This window comes from Talpa europaea, assembly GCF_964194135.1.
Source record: "Talpa europaea genome assembly, chromosome: 15".
Lineage (NCBI taxonomy): Eukaryota > Metazoa > Chordata > Mammalia > Eulipotyphla > Talpidae > Talpa > Talpa europaea.
Window position 1 is genome coordinate 63,168,777 of NC_140083.1, and position 13,391 is coordinate 63,182,167.

The 13,391-nt window shown below is 45.4% G+C and overlaps 1 protein-coding gene across 2 annotated transcripts in view; it reads right to left on the bottom strand.

Moving 5' to 3' along the window:
* The window catches only part of ETV6 (ETS variant transcription factor 6), a gene marked incomplete at both ends in the record, with an annotated part of 225,586 nt that overhangs the window by 40,238 nt on the left and 171,957 nt on the right, over positions 1 to 13,391 (bottom strand). For both annotated transcript variants that reach the window (XM_084255613.1, XM_084255612.1), the window contains one exon: positions 6,854 to 7,018. In XM_084255613.1, the coding sequence (XP_084111739.1) occupies positions 6,854 to 7,018 (165 nt within the window). The remainder of the gene's footprint in view (positions 1 to 6,853; positions 7,019 to 13,391) is intronic.

Consider the following 13,391-nt stretch of genomic DNA (forward strand, 5'->3'; position numbering starts at 1 on the left):
TTTTATATCAGAAGTACATGTTTAAGTTTTACAATGCCACATTCATAGGTACTAAATTCTTTTTCTTCGAGTTAATATGAGTGGCTTCACACAGACTTTTCTAGTTCATCTTTCTCTCTATAACTCACAGTCATGTCTTCAACCTTTCTATGGGTTCCTTCCCTTTAGCAATGTCAAGTTCGTCCTGACTTAAGCACGCATGTGCCCCTTGTCTTCATCATCTTCCCCTTTAGGTATCAATACTTCTGTTCTCTCCTGCACAGCAGAACACTCCTCTGGGAAGCTGTTCATGTCCATAATACCAGACTTTCCTCCCTCCCAGCCAGTCAGTGTCTCTATCCCAGGCTCACTGGTAGCCCTTACTCCACTGTGCTAGCTGAGGTCATCTTCCTGCTGTCACACCCAGAGGGCACAAGGGACTTGCCTGTCTTCTTAGCCAACATTCAAGACCAGTAATTGCCTCTTAGAACACTCCCTGGGAGCCAGAGATTCTCCTGCTTTTCTTTCTACCTCTGCTCTTCCTACTTCCTCTGCCCTTCAATAAAGCTCTCACTAATCTTCCTTCTGGGTCATCTCACCTACTCCCATGGCTTCCATAAGGTCAGCTAGGCTAAATCACCTCGAGCCAGGCACTTCTTTTCAACCCTAGAACCTTCAATTATCTCCAAATCACCTCTTGCAAGTCAGAAGGGCACTGCATTTCATGGGGCCACATTTCATGCCATAAAAGTCTTTGCAACCTTATGATCTTCCCTTGTTCAGTAAATGCCCAGTAGATCAGGCCAGAAACCTCATGGTCACCCTCAGGATCTTTCTTCCATTCCCCCAACCCGTAATCGGTCACTGGGACTCAGAGATGGCCTTCAAAACATTCCTTCAGCCATTCCCTTCTCCCTGCTGCTCCGGTCTTAGTTAAGTCAATACCATCACCCCTAGATGCTGGCAAAAATGAATACCCACACCCACTTTTCACTTCTGTACCTTGCCATGCCAGTGTCTACTTAAAACCCTGAATGGTTTCTACTTGTCTTAAAAATAACATTTAAGGGCCTCCCCTGGTAGCGCAAGCTGTTGAGCACCATGCTGTGAAGCTATCCATAGCCTCTGCAGCACCAGTTCGATCCTGGCCGGCTGGGGAGGGTCCCACATGGCGCGGCAGACCTCTCCTGTCTTGCCCGCTGCTCCCCTCAGCAGTGTATTTCGTCAGTCTGCCTATTCTGTTCCCCACTCTGTCTTTGGTGATTCCTCTCACCGTCCCATGCATCTGGCCTGTACCCCGGCTCTTATATAAATAAATAAATCTTTAAAAAAAAAACATTTAAAGTTCTGCGAGATTCTGCATGATCTATTGAAGAAATGATAAGGGACTCAGTGAATGGCAGTAAAGCTGCAGGGAATTTCTTCATATTTACATCCTCTTAGTTGGTTTAGCAAGCTCTGTATCGGGAGGTGGTTTGGGAATTTCCATTTTTCACAATTATAAATAGAATTGCAAAGGGCATCTTTTTCTCCCCGTTGGATGATGTCCTTGGGGTATTTTCTTAGGAATGGCATTATCATATTATTAATGTGTTTTCTCAGAGTTCAAAGTGGTCAAGTCATCAAATACTCCTTTGAATTTAAATCATCCCAGACCATTTAATGTGGTAACTATATAGGAAGTTCTAAGAGTAGGTAAAACCTGTTCAGAGAAGGTTTTATAAAATGGAGCTTTCTTTACATTCTCTTTCGCTTGGTAAATATTTTAATTTTGTCATCTTACAACCTCTAATTGGAAGACTATTCCAAAGATAATATCCCATTTATCATTAACCTTGAAATCTTCTGTTTGGAGATGATAGTTATTTAAAGCACATCTCAAATGTTTCCTGCTTTATTCTAATGATTGAAAATAGAGTAGCGTTGTCTTCAAAATGGACAAGCTGAGTATGTTAAAACTGGTTGAAGAATGTGGAGCTCAGAGAAACTACGGTCTTTGGACCTAAGCTTTATTAATATTTCAGGTAATCATCATTCACTGAGTTCTGTTCTCTCCACCTTTGAGGTGAGTTGTGTCAAGGAATGTTATTTCCACAGACAGAGAACATCACTCTGGGTTCAGACCAGGCAGGAAATGAAGCCAGGAAGAAGCTATAAACATCCGGGGCAACCAGGCCCTTTGGTTTTATTCTGGCTGCCCCATGATGAGTAAGAAGTTGTTGCTGATTTTTCTCAGGCAGCAGAAAAGATTCAAGGGAAGATGGAGGAAAAATTGGGTGACCTTTATGCTTTCCAAGACCCAGAGTTACCTACTCACTGTAGGTTGGCAGTTACCTACTCACTGCCTGGAGGTTGGGGGGTTGCTCTGTCTACTAGAAGTTAGCACAGTTTCAGTGGTTGATGTTGGGCAGAATTGTTAAGAGTTGAAAGGAGCATCCAATTTTATGGTAAATTCCAATTTTTCTGAGGAAAACAACAATGGAAATGACCTTTGGAAGAGCCACATGCAGAACGAGAATGTCTACCACACCAAATGGTAACAAAGGCCTGTGTCAGAAGCAGCAGTGGCAAAAATGTTACATCTGAGAGGGAACAGATTTTTAGACCATGCCTTGTCTCTAGTTAAAGAAAAGGCCGACAGGCAGATCGTCTCATAACCCAGCCACAGGGCCAGCCACTCCATGAGAAGGGTCTTCTTAACTCCTGCTTAGTTCTGTCTTTCAAGCTCCCTGACAATACTCCTCTGTTTCGTGATAAGTCTTGTGTAAGTCTTGCAGGTACCACTGTGAAATTCTGTCCACGGCTTCTGGTGAGGCCTTCATTTAATTACTCACAGCATCCTTTTATCTGTATCTCAGCTCAATGTAATGAGGACGATGCTTTTATCTGTTTGCTCTGGCTCTTGTCTCAAATTTTCTATTATAGAACAAGGCACATCTGTCTGCATGACCTGGCAACTACTTCTAGCCAGTTTTCCACCTCAGTGAACCATTTTGTGCCTGAAAAACTATTATTTTAGTCCAACTAGTCCAATACTGGACTTCAACATCTTGCGTTAGGACTGTAGCAGTAGCATCTGAACCAGCTTCCTGCCTGGAGACATTCAGTGAATCCCCCATAGCCACCGATGGCAAATATTTGTTCAAAGGGAGGGCTCCCATCCTATCACTCTCCTGATCAAAACCTTTCTGTGGTTTTCCCATTACCTGCCAAATAAAATCCAAACTTTTAAATTTGGACTTAAGATGTCTAACTCCCTAGAGAAGGTAAGCTCAGGTTAAGAAATTGGGTCATAATTTACCCAACAGACGTAGTCAGAATTCAACCAATGTTCACTCAGTGTCAGCTGGATGCCACACACTGTGCTAGATGCTGGGGACATGGTGGCTTAACAGGAGACAAGTTCTGCTCAAATAGAACTTTTTTCTCTAGGTAGGGGACAGAGAACAGAGAAACACAGAAACACAATCACATACTATTCTGGCATACAGAAAGATGAAATGCAGCTATTTACAGCAAAAAGGAGGGAGTTCAAGGGAATTATATGTAGTATAGCAACTTGGAATGACAAAAACAAATATCAAACATTTATGTATAATGGATGATTTGACAAAGCAAAATACTTAACAAAAGCTAGTGGCATTAATAAAAGCAGTGAGGGCTCTGGGCCTCCCTGGTGGCGCAAGGGCTTGGGATGCAACCTATGAAGCTGACCCCAGTCTCTGCAGCACGAGTTTGATCCCTGGCCAGGGAGCTACCCACATAGCACAGTAGACCTCTCCTGTCTCGCCCGCTGCTCCCCTCAGCAGTGTATTTCAGTCTGTCTGCCTGTTCTGTTCCCCGCTCTGTCTCTGGTGAATCCTCTTGCCCCCCATACCTCTGGCCTGTACCCCAGTTCTTGTATCCATAAATAAATAAATCTTAAAAAAAAAAAGTAGTGAGGGCTCTGTGGTTAAGTAGGAAGCTGAGGGAGAAAGGGATGAGGGGATACAGGGATGCTGGTGGGGAAAAAATCAGCAATCATTTTAATAAAATAATAAAATATAAATAAAATCAAAATGAATGTAACTATATTTACATTTCAATTTAAAATAAATTGAATTTACAGTAATAACAACAACAAAAGGAACAGCATCTACCAGACCTAGGTGGGGAGAGGTAGAGGGAAGGTGGGTGGGGTGGCATTAGGGAAGCAGGAATGGGAGTCAGGGAGAACTTTCCTGGAGAAAGTGGCAGAACTTGAAATATGAAAGGCAATTAGACAAGTGAGGGAGGGGTGCTGAGTGACGAGAGCAGCATTTATAGGGCGCAGGCAGGGTCTAGCCTGTGTGGCCTTGACTCTGAAGTCCTCGTCCATACCAACTGGCCAACAGTTTCCCCAACAACTTCCCTTCCCTTTCTCCTGTTTACTTTTCAATGCTTTCAAAGCCTGGTTCCACCCCCTCGCCCTTGAGCCAAGTTTGACAAACCAGTTAGAAAGAGCCTCTCCTATCCCTCAGCTCCCTTGGCCCTTATTTGTGGACTTCTGCTCAGTGAATACTCATGGAACGAATTTCCCTGATCACCACCTAACAACGGTCCTCAGCACCTTGAGTCTGGACCGACATATCTTTCCTGCCCCAGACACTGGTCAACTGGGCTTCCTCACCACTCCCTGACTGTTCTAGACTAAAACTGTGTCACTAACCTGGAATGTTCTCCTTCTCCCCTTCACCTACTCAATTCCACCGATCCTTCGTGCTTCAGACCAAGTCCATTCCGCCTCCCAAGGCGCCCTTCCCCCCCACCTGTGCACTGCCCCTCGGCCCAGCTTCCTTCTGCCTTTGGGTTCAGTGCAATTTCTGCCTGTCCTGCTGGGCAACTTGTCTTGTCTGGTCAAGACTTGACAAAGAGGGTCTACCTGGTGGCGCAAGGGGTAAAGTACAGCACTGTGAAGCTATCCGGCCGGGGAGCTACCCACATGGCACAGACCTTTCCTGTCTTGCTTGCTGCTCCCCTCAGTGTATTTCAGTAGATTTGCTTGTTTTGTTTCCCACTGTCTCTGGTGAATCTTCTTACCCCCTGCTCCCACACCTCTGGCCTGCACCCCAGTTCTTGTTTGCATAAATAAATAATCTTAAAAAAAAAAAAAAAAAGGACTTGATGAAGAGGCAAAACCTTTGCATATCTTTCCTTCAGCTTTGAGCAGAGAAACCTACTTTCCTAAGGATGGCTGAGAGGTCACTGGAATGAAAAATAAGCCAGCCATCCAAAGGAGCACCTGAGAATGTGTGCGGGGGAAAGACAAAGACTCGGGAGGAAAGTGTGTCTGAGGCCTACGTGAAATCTAGGCAAAGCCCAGGGGTGTCCTTCTTTGCCTCCTGTGAAGGGTTTCCCATTCAGCCTCAGGTCCTCTCCCTCCAGGTAGGTATCTTTGCCTCATTGAGTGCAAAGTCTTGAGTTGCCACTGGAACCAGAAAGGGAAGTGCTTTTTTGCATGAAATTGAAAGGAACTACTTAGGTTCCTTTGAGGTTCGTTTTATTTATTTGGATGGTTGTTTTACCATTTTCTTACTGTGAGACTACAGAGAGAACCGATGACTCGAGATAAAATGTTTTAGGTGTGTTGCGTCCTTTATAAAATAACCTGGTATGAATTATCTGGTTCTCAGAGATATAAGCTTTCAAGTTTCAACAACATCTGTACTTCTGGGGGTGATTTCCCCTTTAGTGTTTCCTCATAGAAAGGTTCTGCAACTGGGAGAAGCTGGGGAGACAGTGCTTTGTATCCTTATCTCTCCCCCTGTGATGGGGAGCCTTCCCTCCTGACGGTTAGTTTATGAGTTTCTGGAAGGTCTCCAGGAGTAAATAAGGGTTGAACAGGGACTGCGCCAACATCGCATGCAGGAACCCTGCCCTTTGTCAAGGAAAAAAGGGTCTTTGCCAGGCAAGTCACATCCAAGTGCCTGTACCGTGATGAGACCAGACAAGAGGGCTGTTGGAACCTGCGTGACCCCTCGAAAGTCATGAAAACCTGAGACCAAACTTCTCCCTTGATACAGGGGGCCTGCAAAGCTTTCTCCTAAATACCCATAAAATGTAAGAAGTGAAATTGGAAGGTATACGTGAAGCCTCTATCTCCGTCAGCCAAGCACTCCACAGGCACATCCCTCCTTGGAGAATTAAATCTCCCCACGTGCTCTTAAGGGCCCTTCTGACAAATCTTCCCAGTCAGATGGGCCTGAAGAAACTCCCATGTGCATTTTTCAGGACTGGTTCAGGTTACAAGAGGCACCACTTCACCAAATTCAGTACTTCCAAAGGAAATCACCTGAAGGCCTGTGACTGCTAACTGCCTTGGCTGCGAGGCTCTCCACATTTTCCAGTCTTTCCCTCCAATTCCCTCACTGCTGCACCCCTGCCCACCCTCCACGGCAGTGCTCAGCCCCCTCTTCTCCTGTCTTTGCTTGTAGGCCAGGAGTTCACAACCTACACTCAATCTCAAGCATCTCTATGATGAGTCTCAGAATCAGGAGCAAGAAAGGGACGAGCACATTTTCTTCCTTAATTTGGTATCACAACTGGATCCTTTTGGGTCCAGCAACTGGAGTCCCAGTTGGCCACCTCCAACTTTCACACATTCCCCTTGAATTAGAAATACTTCCTCTTTTTCCTCCAACTGGCTGAGGTCAGCAGGACCTTTCTCCTCTACTAAGTGCCCCTGAGCTCCTGGGACCTTCTGTGGAGATGCCTCAGGAGCAGGGAGTGGAGGCTCACAGGCTTTCCACGCTCACAGGCTTTCCACGCTCCTGAAGTTTCTGCAGGAGGCTCACAGGCTTTTCACTGGCTCACAGGCTTTCCACGCTGAGCACACGTCAAGAGGCCAGACTCTCACCTGAATGAGGAGATCGATAGCGAAAGTCCTCTTTGGTCAGCAGCAGGAGAGCTTTGCCATTCATTTCAAACGTGTTGCTGTCAATTGGCCTTAAAGAAAACTCATTTTCAGCCCACTTGAGCCACTGGGCTACGTCATCCCTGCTCCAGTACATTGGCTGCAAGCCTGCGGGTGAGAGAGCGGGGCAGAAAGAGAGAAAAATGTCTTGTCAGTTAGACAGTTGGAATAAAGAGAAAAGATTTCTGAATGATTAACAAAATTGAGTCTCCATGTCTGAAGAGCCCTTCTGTTCAATTTGGAATCCCAGGTTAAAACTCCAGCTTCCCAAGCATTCAAGTGTGTGGCAGATGAACTTGCTACTTAGAGGCAAAATGAGAAGGGGGTGGGGGAAAGCTTTTTCTTTCTTTGAGCTCTTGGGGTCCTGTCCTGCCTTGCCCAGCTCCAGAGTCTGTCTGGATTCTAGGTCGCTGGAAAGTTGCAGCTCTCTGGTGGCCAGCAGCACCCGAGGGGGCTCAGAATCAAGCAAAAGCCAGGGTGCCTCCCCGGGACCTGAATCAGAGCTGATTTGACTGCAGCCCAGTGTCCTTTGAAGTGAGACCGTTCCAGAACTGGGCTTGACCTTCCAGAGCTGCCAAATAATGAAGTGTTCCCTGAAACTTCTTCCAGGAAGAGCAATTCACTCAGTCTCTGGGAAACTATTAGGCTTGCCTCTGGGAACAAGAGGGCAAGGTAAGGATAAAAGGCCTGCTCGCCGATGGATGTCAGCACTTCCGGGTGGGGTGGTGCTTGGACTCTGACAGGACCAGAAGTGGGCCAAGGGAGGCCTCAGCAGAGGCGCTGGGTGGCTCAGGCTGGATCTCTGGAAGCCTGACTATGTGCCTTGTCTTCCCCACCAGCCCCCTGGCCCACCAGCCCCCTGCTATATCATTCAAGTATTAGAACAGTCTCCAAGTCTGATTCTCCAAGTCTGATCTGGGGGCCCATTAGGGTGCCTATGATGTCAAAACCCTGCTCATGATAATATTAAGAGGTTGTTTGCCTTTTTTCCACTCTTGTTCTTTCACAAGGACATAGTAGATTTTCCCAGAGACTACATGGCATGTGGTACTGCAGACAGCAGAGGAGCGCACCCTTCTATGAAGACAGACATTAAAGAGACACGCAAAAATACAAAGTAATGCCACTCTTGTCATCAAATTTGTTTGGGGAAATATATTCATAAGTATATAATTATGCTCATATGTGTTTGGCTTGTTATTTTTCAAATTCTCAGTTTTAATTTCCAACGTGGTAAATATAGATACAACCCTTGTGAGCAAAGCTCTCTGGGGTCTTCAATAATTTTAAGAATCAAAAGGAGTCCTGAGGCCAAAATGTTTGAGAAGCAATGGTTAGCTGAGGCTGGATGCTCGATAGGGCTTTGTTCTTTAAAGTCATATTTTGTGAATTAATTAATTATTTGAATACAATGGAAACAGTGTTTGCTAAGAGGAGCTTCAGACTCTTTTTAGTTACTTAAATTTGGTAAGGCGCCTCCATAAGTGTGCTATAAAAGTGTCCTTCAGCTTGGTCCTGGAATCACATTCCGTCCCTAAATCAGGCATGACAAAGAATGGTCTGGTTTCCTTGGATGGGCTGTTCTTCCTGGTGGAGGAACAGAATGGCATGGGTCCCGGGAGATGGTCCAGGGCCTCTGGTTCTGTCTACCTGGGGCACCTTTGCAAAGTGTAGTTTTGAAGAATAGTTATCTGATGTCCTCGAATGTTGCGAAAGCCCCTTGAAACTGGTCCATCATGGAGGGCACCAAGAAGGAGCTATGTGATTGGAATAACGAGAGATGGGCAGTGAAGAGTGTTCCTTGGTTTTCAAGTTTCATGATCCATGAAAAGGAAGTGGCATTCAGGGATAGCAATATTGCTCTACTATCTTCGTTACAGAACATGGCCACGAAAAGACGTCAAGATTTTGTTTTAGATTCCTGGCTGGGCCAAGAAGCAAAGCCTATTAAAAATGGTCCCTGGAATATGGCCCCACTTGTTCCAATGACCTTGAAAACATGTATCAGCAGTCACAGGTGGGAGAGAGTGTGGGTTTAGCAAAATCTCAACTTGGAAACTGGTGAAAGCCCCTTAAGTTTACTTCCTAGTGTCAACCATGTCACCTTTGAGCAGGGACAGCTTGGTGACTTGTTATTTGGGTCTTTTCCCTTCCTCTCCTTCACACAGGAGTACAGGTCCAGCCAGTCATAGGGGACAGTGAGGTTCCAGTCAAGCTTGGCCTGGGGGAGTCTTGGGGGAGGTGAGAAGACCACCCTCAGGAGACAGTCAGTTAGAAACAGGAAAAAGTATGGGGTGGCTTATTGGAAGTGCAAATAGAGAACCGAATCCCTTCAGGAGGGGAAATGAGAGTAAAATGCTGAAGTTTCTGCAGAAGATTCACTGAAACAGCAGGAGGCGGGTGAGAAGGGGGTGGGGGATGCAAGTAGTAATTTGAGGTTCTTTATAGTCTATGGAAGAAAATACTCATGAGTAATCTTTTCCCTAAATACAAGAAGAGTCACACACTCCAAACAGCCCTGCCGGTTACAAACAAGTTTCTCTTTTCACTTCCCATTAACTTCTCCCACAGCCCAGCCCCTGAAGCAAGCAGAGCCACCAGGTGGAAACCCCCTTCCAAAGACCCCAAGCCAAGGCTCCGGGCTTGTGGGCAAAAGGCACCCAGAGAGGGTTCAGGGGATACCGTTCGATCCTGGCCATTTTACAAACGTGGACAGAGCAAGCTACCTGCTAAAGGTCACCCAGTAAAACTTCTTAGGGTTGCTGCTCTTCATCAGCATCAAGTGAGAGGTGGACACGCTGACCCTGTTAGACAGAAGCTTGATAAACTGGTCAAGTCCCACTGCTATTTCCTCTTTATAGAATAAAAAGATTGTGAAGCAGGATGTGCTTTCCAATTCTAATGGAGGAAAAGGAGCCTCTTCTCGACCCTAGGGCCCAAGGCCTGGTGTGTTAGAGCATCTAAAAAGAATGGAGTCTTAGGCCAGAGGCAACTCTGTCTAATCAGGATCTTTTCATTTATTTTAGGGCTTTCTAAGCTCAGCTAGCACCTAGCACTAACCCAACTACTACAAGCACATTGAAGGGCTTTGCCGAAGGTCACATGGCAGAGGGATCCACACCCAGGCAGACTGGTTTCAGAGTCGTGCTGGCACCCATCACACTACGCTTACCAGGCATTGCCCAGATTCTGAGTTCTGATTGACATGCAGCATTTATTAGCAATTCAGCAAAGCCTGAGCTTGAGATGGAATCTTTCCCATATAAGATTTAATCCGTGGAGGATTTCTCAAGTCATCCACAGAGCAAAAAACCTGTAGATCCCTGGAGAAATAGTTCTGTAGATGGAAGGGGAAGGAGGTGGAGGTGGATCCCTGCTTTTTACGCCTCCAGGAAGCAGTGCTGCCTTTTTTACTTGCTGGCTCGGGAATCTGATCTCGGAATGGCATGGCTCATAGTGGCTAATGGAGTAGATGCTGCAAGTGCAAGAGGAAGGAACACAAAACCTGTTTCACTTCTCTCTTGCAGCTTCACCTCAACAAAGTTGAAGAACATAGATGGTAATGATAATTAGTGGAAAAAAAAAAAGACCTTCCTTCTGCAGATATGCGATGCTACCCCATGTACACAGCAAGCCGGGGAGAACCCTACGACAGCATTTTTAATGCTGATTAATTTAGTGCATATCTGAAAGGAATTTCCTAAGAAAGGAATTGCTATGATTAAGAAAATTACTAAGAATTCCACCACACATTTTTTCATCCCATGTGGGTCAAGTCAAGTTCACTGTGCCATACCCTTTAAACACACGCAGACTGTTAAACTTCCTTTTACTATTTCTTCTAGTGCATGCTCAAAGGAATAGCGACCTTCATTCATTATGTCCTGATTCTCACTTGCTCAAACTCACATTTAAAAAGCATGCTGGGGGTGGAAGCCTGGGTTTTACTCTCAGATCTGCCATCAATTAACATGTGAGCCTGGACAGTTTCTCTTTACGCCGTACCTCCATCTGTGAATGAGGGCCTCATCCTATGTGCTCTCTATCCCTTCTGGGTTAATGTGGTCAAGAGGCCCCATATTTCACTTGAGTTCTAAACACCAAAGATGACAAGAAGCCAGGACCCTTTTGTTACAGAACTACTCCAAGCTCGAGATACGGATGCTGTGATTTTGTAACTTCCTGAAGGATCTTCTGAATCACAGAGAACAGATCACATTACTTTAAATAGACTTCAGGGCTTACCAGTATTTTTCTTATATTCTAATTCCTGGAAAAGTGGTAACCCAGCTGTGGCAACAATCGCCGTAACATCTGACAAGGTGCTTTCACACGTATGACCTCATGTCTCTCTCACAAAAGCCCTGGGAAATCAGTTGTACTCTCATTTCAGTTTAATGGATGAGGAAATAGAGGGTTCAGTGTCATTTCATGATTTGACTGGTTTGGCTAGAGTCTCCGTTCATCAAAAACACCCTAGATTCCAGACTTTCTGTCGAAATGGAAATTTGCTAGAGATTTAAAGCTTAGAGGATAAGATCATAAAATGTGAGAGAGAGAAGATACCTGAGAGATGACCTAATCCAAACCCTACTTACCCCATCTTGCCGGGGAGGAAGAAGCCGGGAAAAGTGATGAGAAGCACCACCAGCAGGCTGCCCCAGACTTGCCCCAGGATCCCACATGACCTTAAATTTGATCCAACAACTCTGTAACCCTTGACATAAGTGAGGGCCGTTAGCACTTCCTAGCTGAGTCATCTTGCCATCAGATTAAATGCCTTAATTGGGGCAAACAAAAGTTCTGCAAGGCAGTTTTCACACCCTCACCAACCTGCCGGCCTCCTGCAGAGATCCTATGTGGCTCCCATTCCTAAATGTCACACTGGATCCTTCTACTCTAGGTCTATTGACGATAATAGCTAACAGTTATTTGGCATTTACACAAATCTTCCCTGTAACTGTTATGATTCTCATTTTCCAGATGGGAAATAAGAAGCAGCACATAGGAATGGAAATGGTGGCCCCAGGACTGAAACCCAGGCGGTCTAGTTCCACAGCCCCACCTAACCCCACACTCCTTCTCCAGTAGCCTCATAATAACTTTATAAGCACTCACCACTGCCTGCCGGGCAACATTCTAGATGCTTTCCACACGGGACTCATTTCATCCCCAGAGCAATCATGGATGACAGGAATGAGCACTGTGTCCATGTACAGGAGTAAACTGGAGCATAGGGGTTGACTAGCCCAAGTCACACAGCCAGGAAATGGAAGACCCACATTTGAACCCAGCTGATCTGGGCCCCTGTCAATTTAATTAACCACTGACTTCTCTAAGCTTATTTGGTATTTTAGCAGGACAGCCAATGAAATGCTTAACTTAAAAGAGAGAGAGAGAGAGAGAGAGAGAGAGAGAGAGAGAGAGAGAGAAGATTCAGTGACTGTGTGAACTTTCACCATGGTTAAGCAGGCAGGTACTGAGCATGGAAACTATTTTCCAGCTGTGTGACCTCAGGCAAGTTACTTAAGCTCTCTGTCTCCCCTGCCTCAACCGGAAAATGGTGACGAGTAACTCTCAACATGGAAAGTACCATGGGATCACAGGTGATGTGCTTATCAAGTCTACAGATGACATAAAGCTAGTCTAGAGTAAAAGTAGATAGATGATGATGGTAACACAAATCATACAGGCCGGTATTTTGTAGAGATCAAACATCTATAGAATGATATTAGTTGCAAAGGGCCTCCCTGGTGGCTCAAGGGGTTAATTCTCAGCACTATGAAGCTACTGGCATCCACTGCCCCATGAGTTTGATCCCCAGCCAGGGAGCTGACCCACATGGAGCAGCAGATCTCTCCTGTCTCACCCACTGCTCCCCTCAGCAGTGTATTTCAGTCAATCTGCCTGTTCTGCTCCCTACTCTGTCTCTGGTGAATCCTCTCACCTCCCCACACCCCTGACCTGTGCCCTAGTTCTTGTATGTATAAATAAATAAAATAAATCTTAAAAAAATAATATTAGCTGCTGTTCTTCTCCAATTGCTATTACCATTGTCATTTCACAATCATCCTATCCTGTACATACACAGCTGGATAATACGTGGATCCCAAAGCTAAGAATGTAAGTTAGATTGTCAGTCAGTATTAGATTTCATGGTGTTACTTTTCACCATCATGTAGCCGATTGCATTTTCTCCATATTTATCTATTTTTAGTATCATGTATACTTTGTAGCTTCACATCATCTGCAGTTTTGATGAGCTTCTGTCACCTCAACAGGTTGCTGACAAAGTGCTGATTAGGCTAAGACTGAGGTGGGAACCCTGTGGGGTCACAACAGTCACCTCATTTCAGGTAGACAAGTGAGGGGCTCCTTTTGGGTACAGGTGTTCAATGATCAACTCATCAAAGTGCTTGTATTTGGACTTACTTACCGAGCCCAGCCATAAAAGCACCATCTGAAATTCAATGAAATGCTT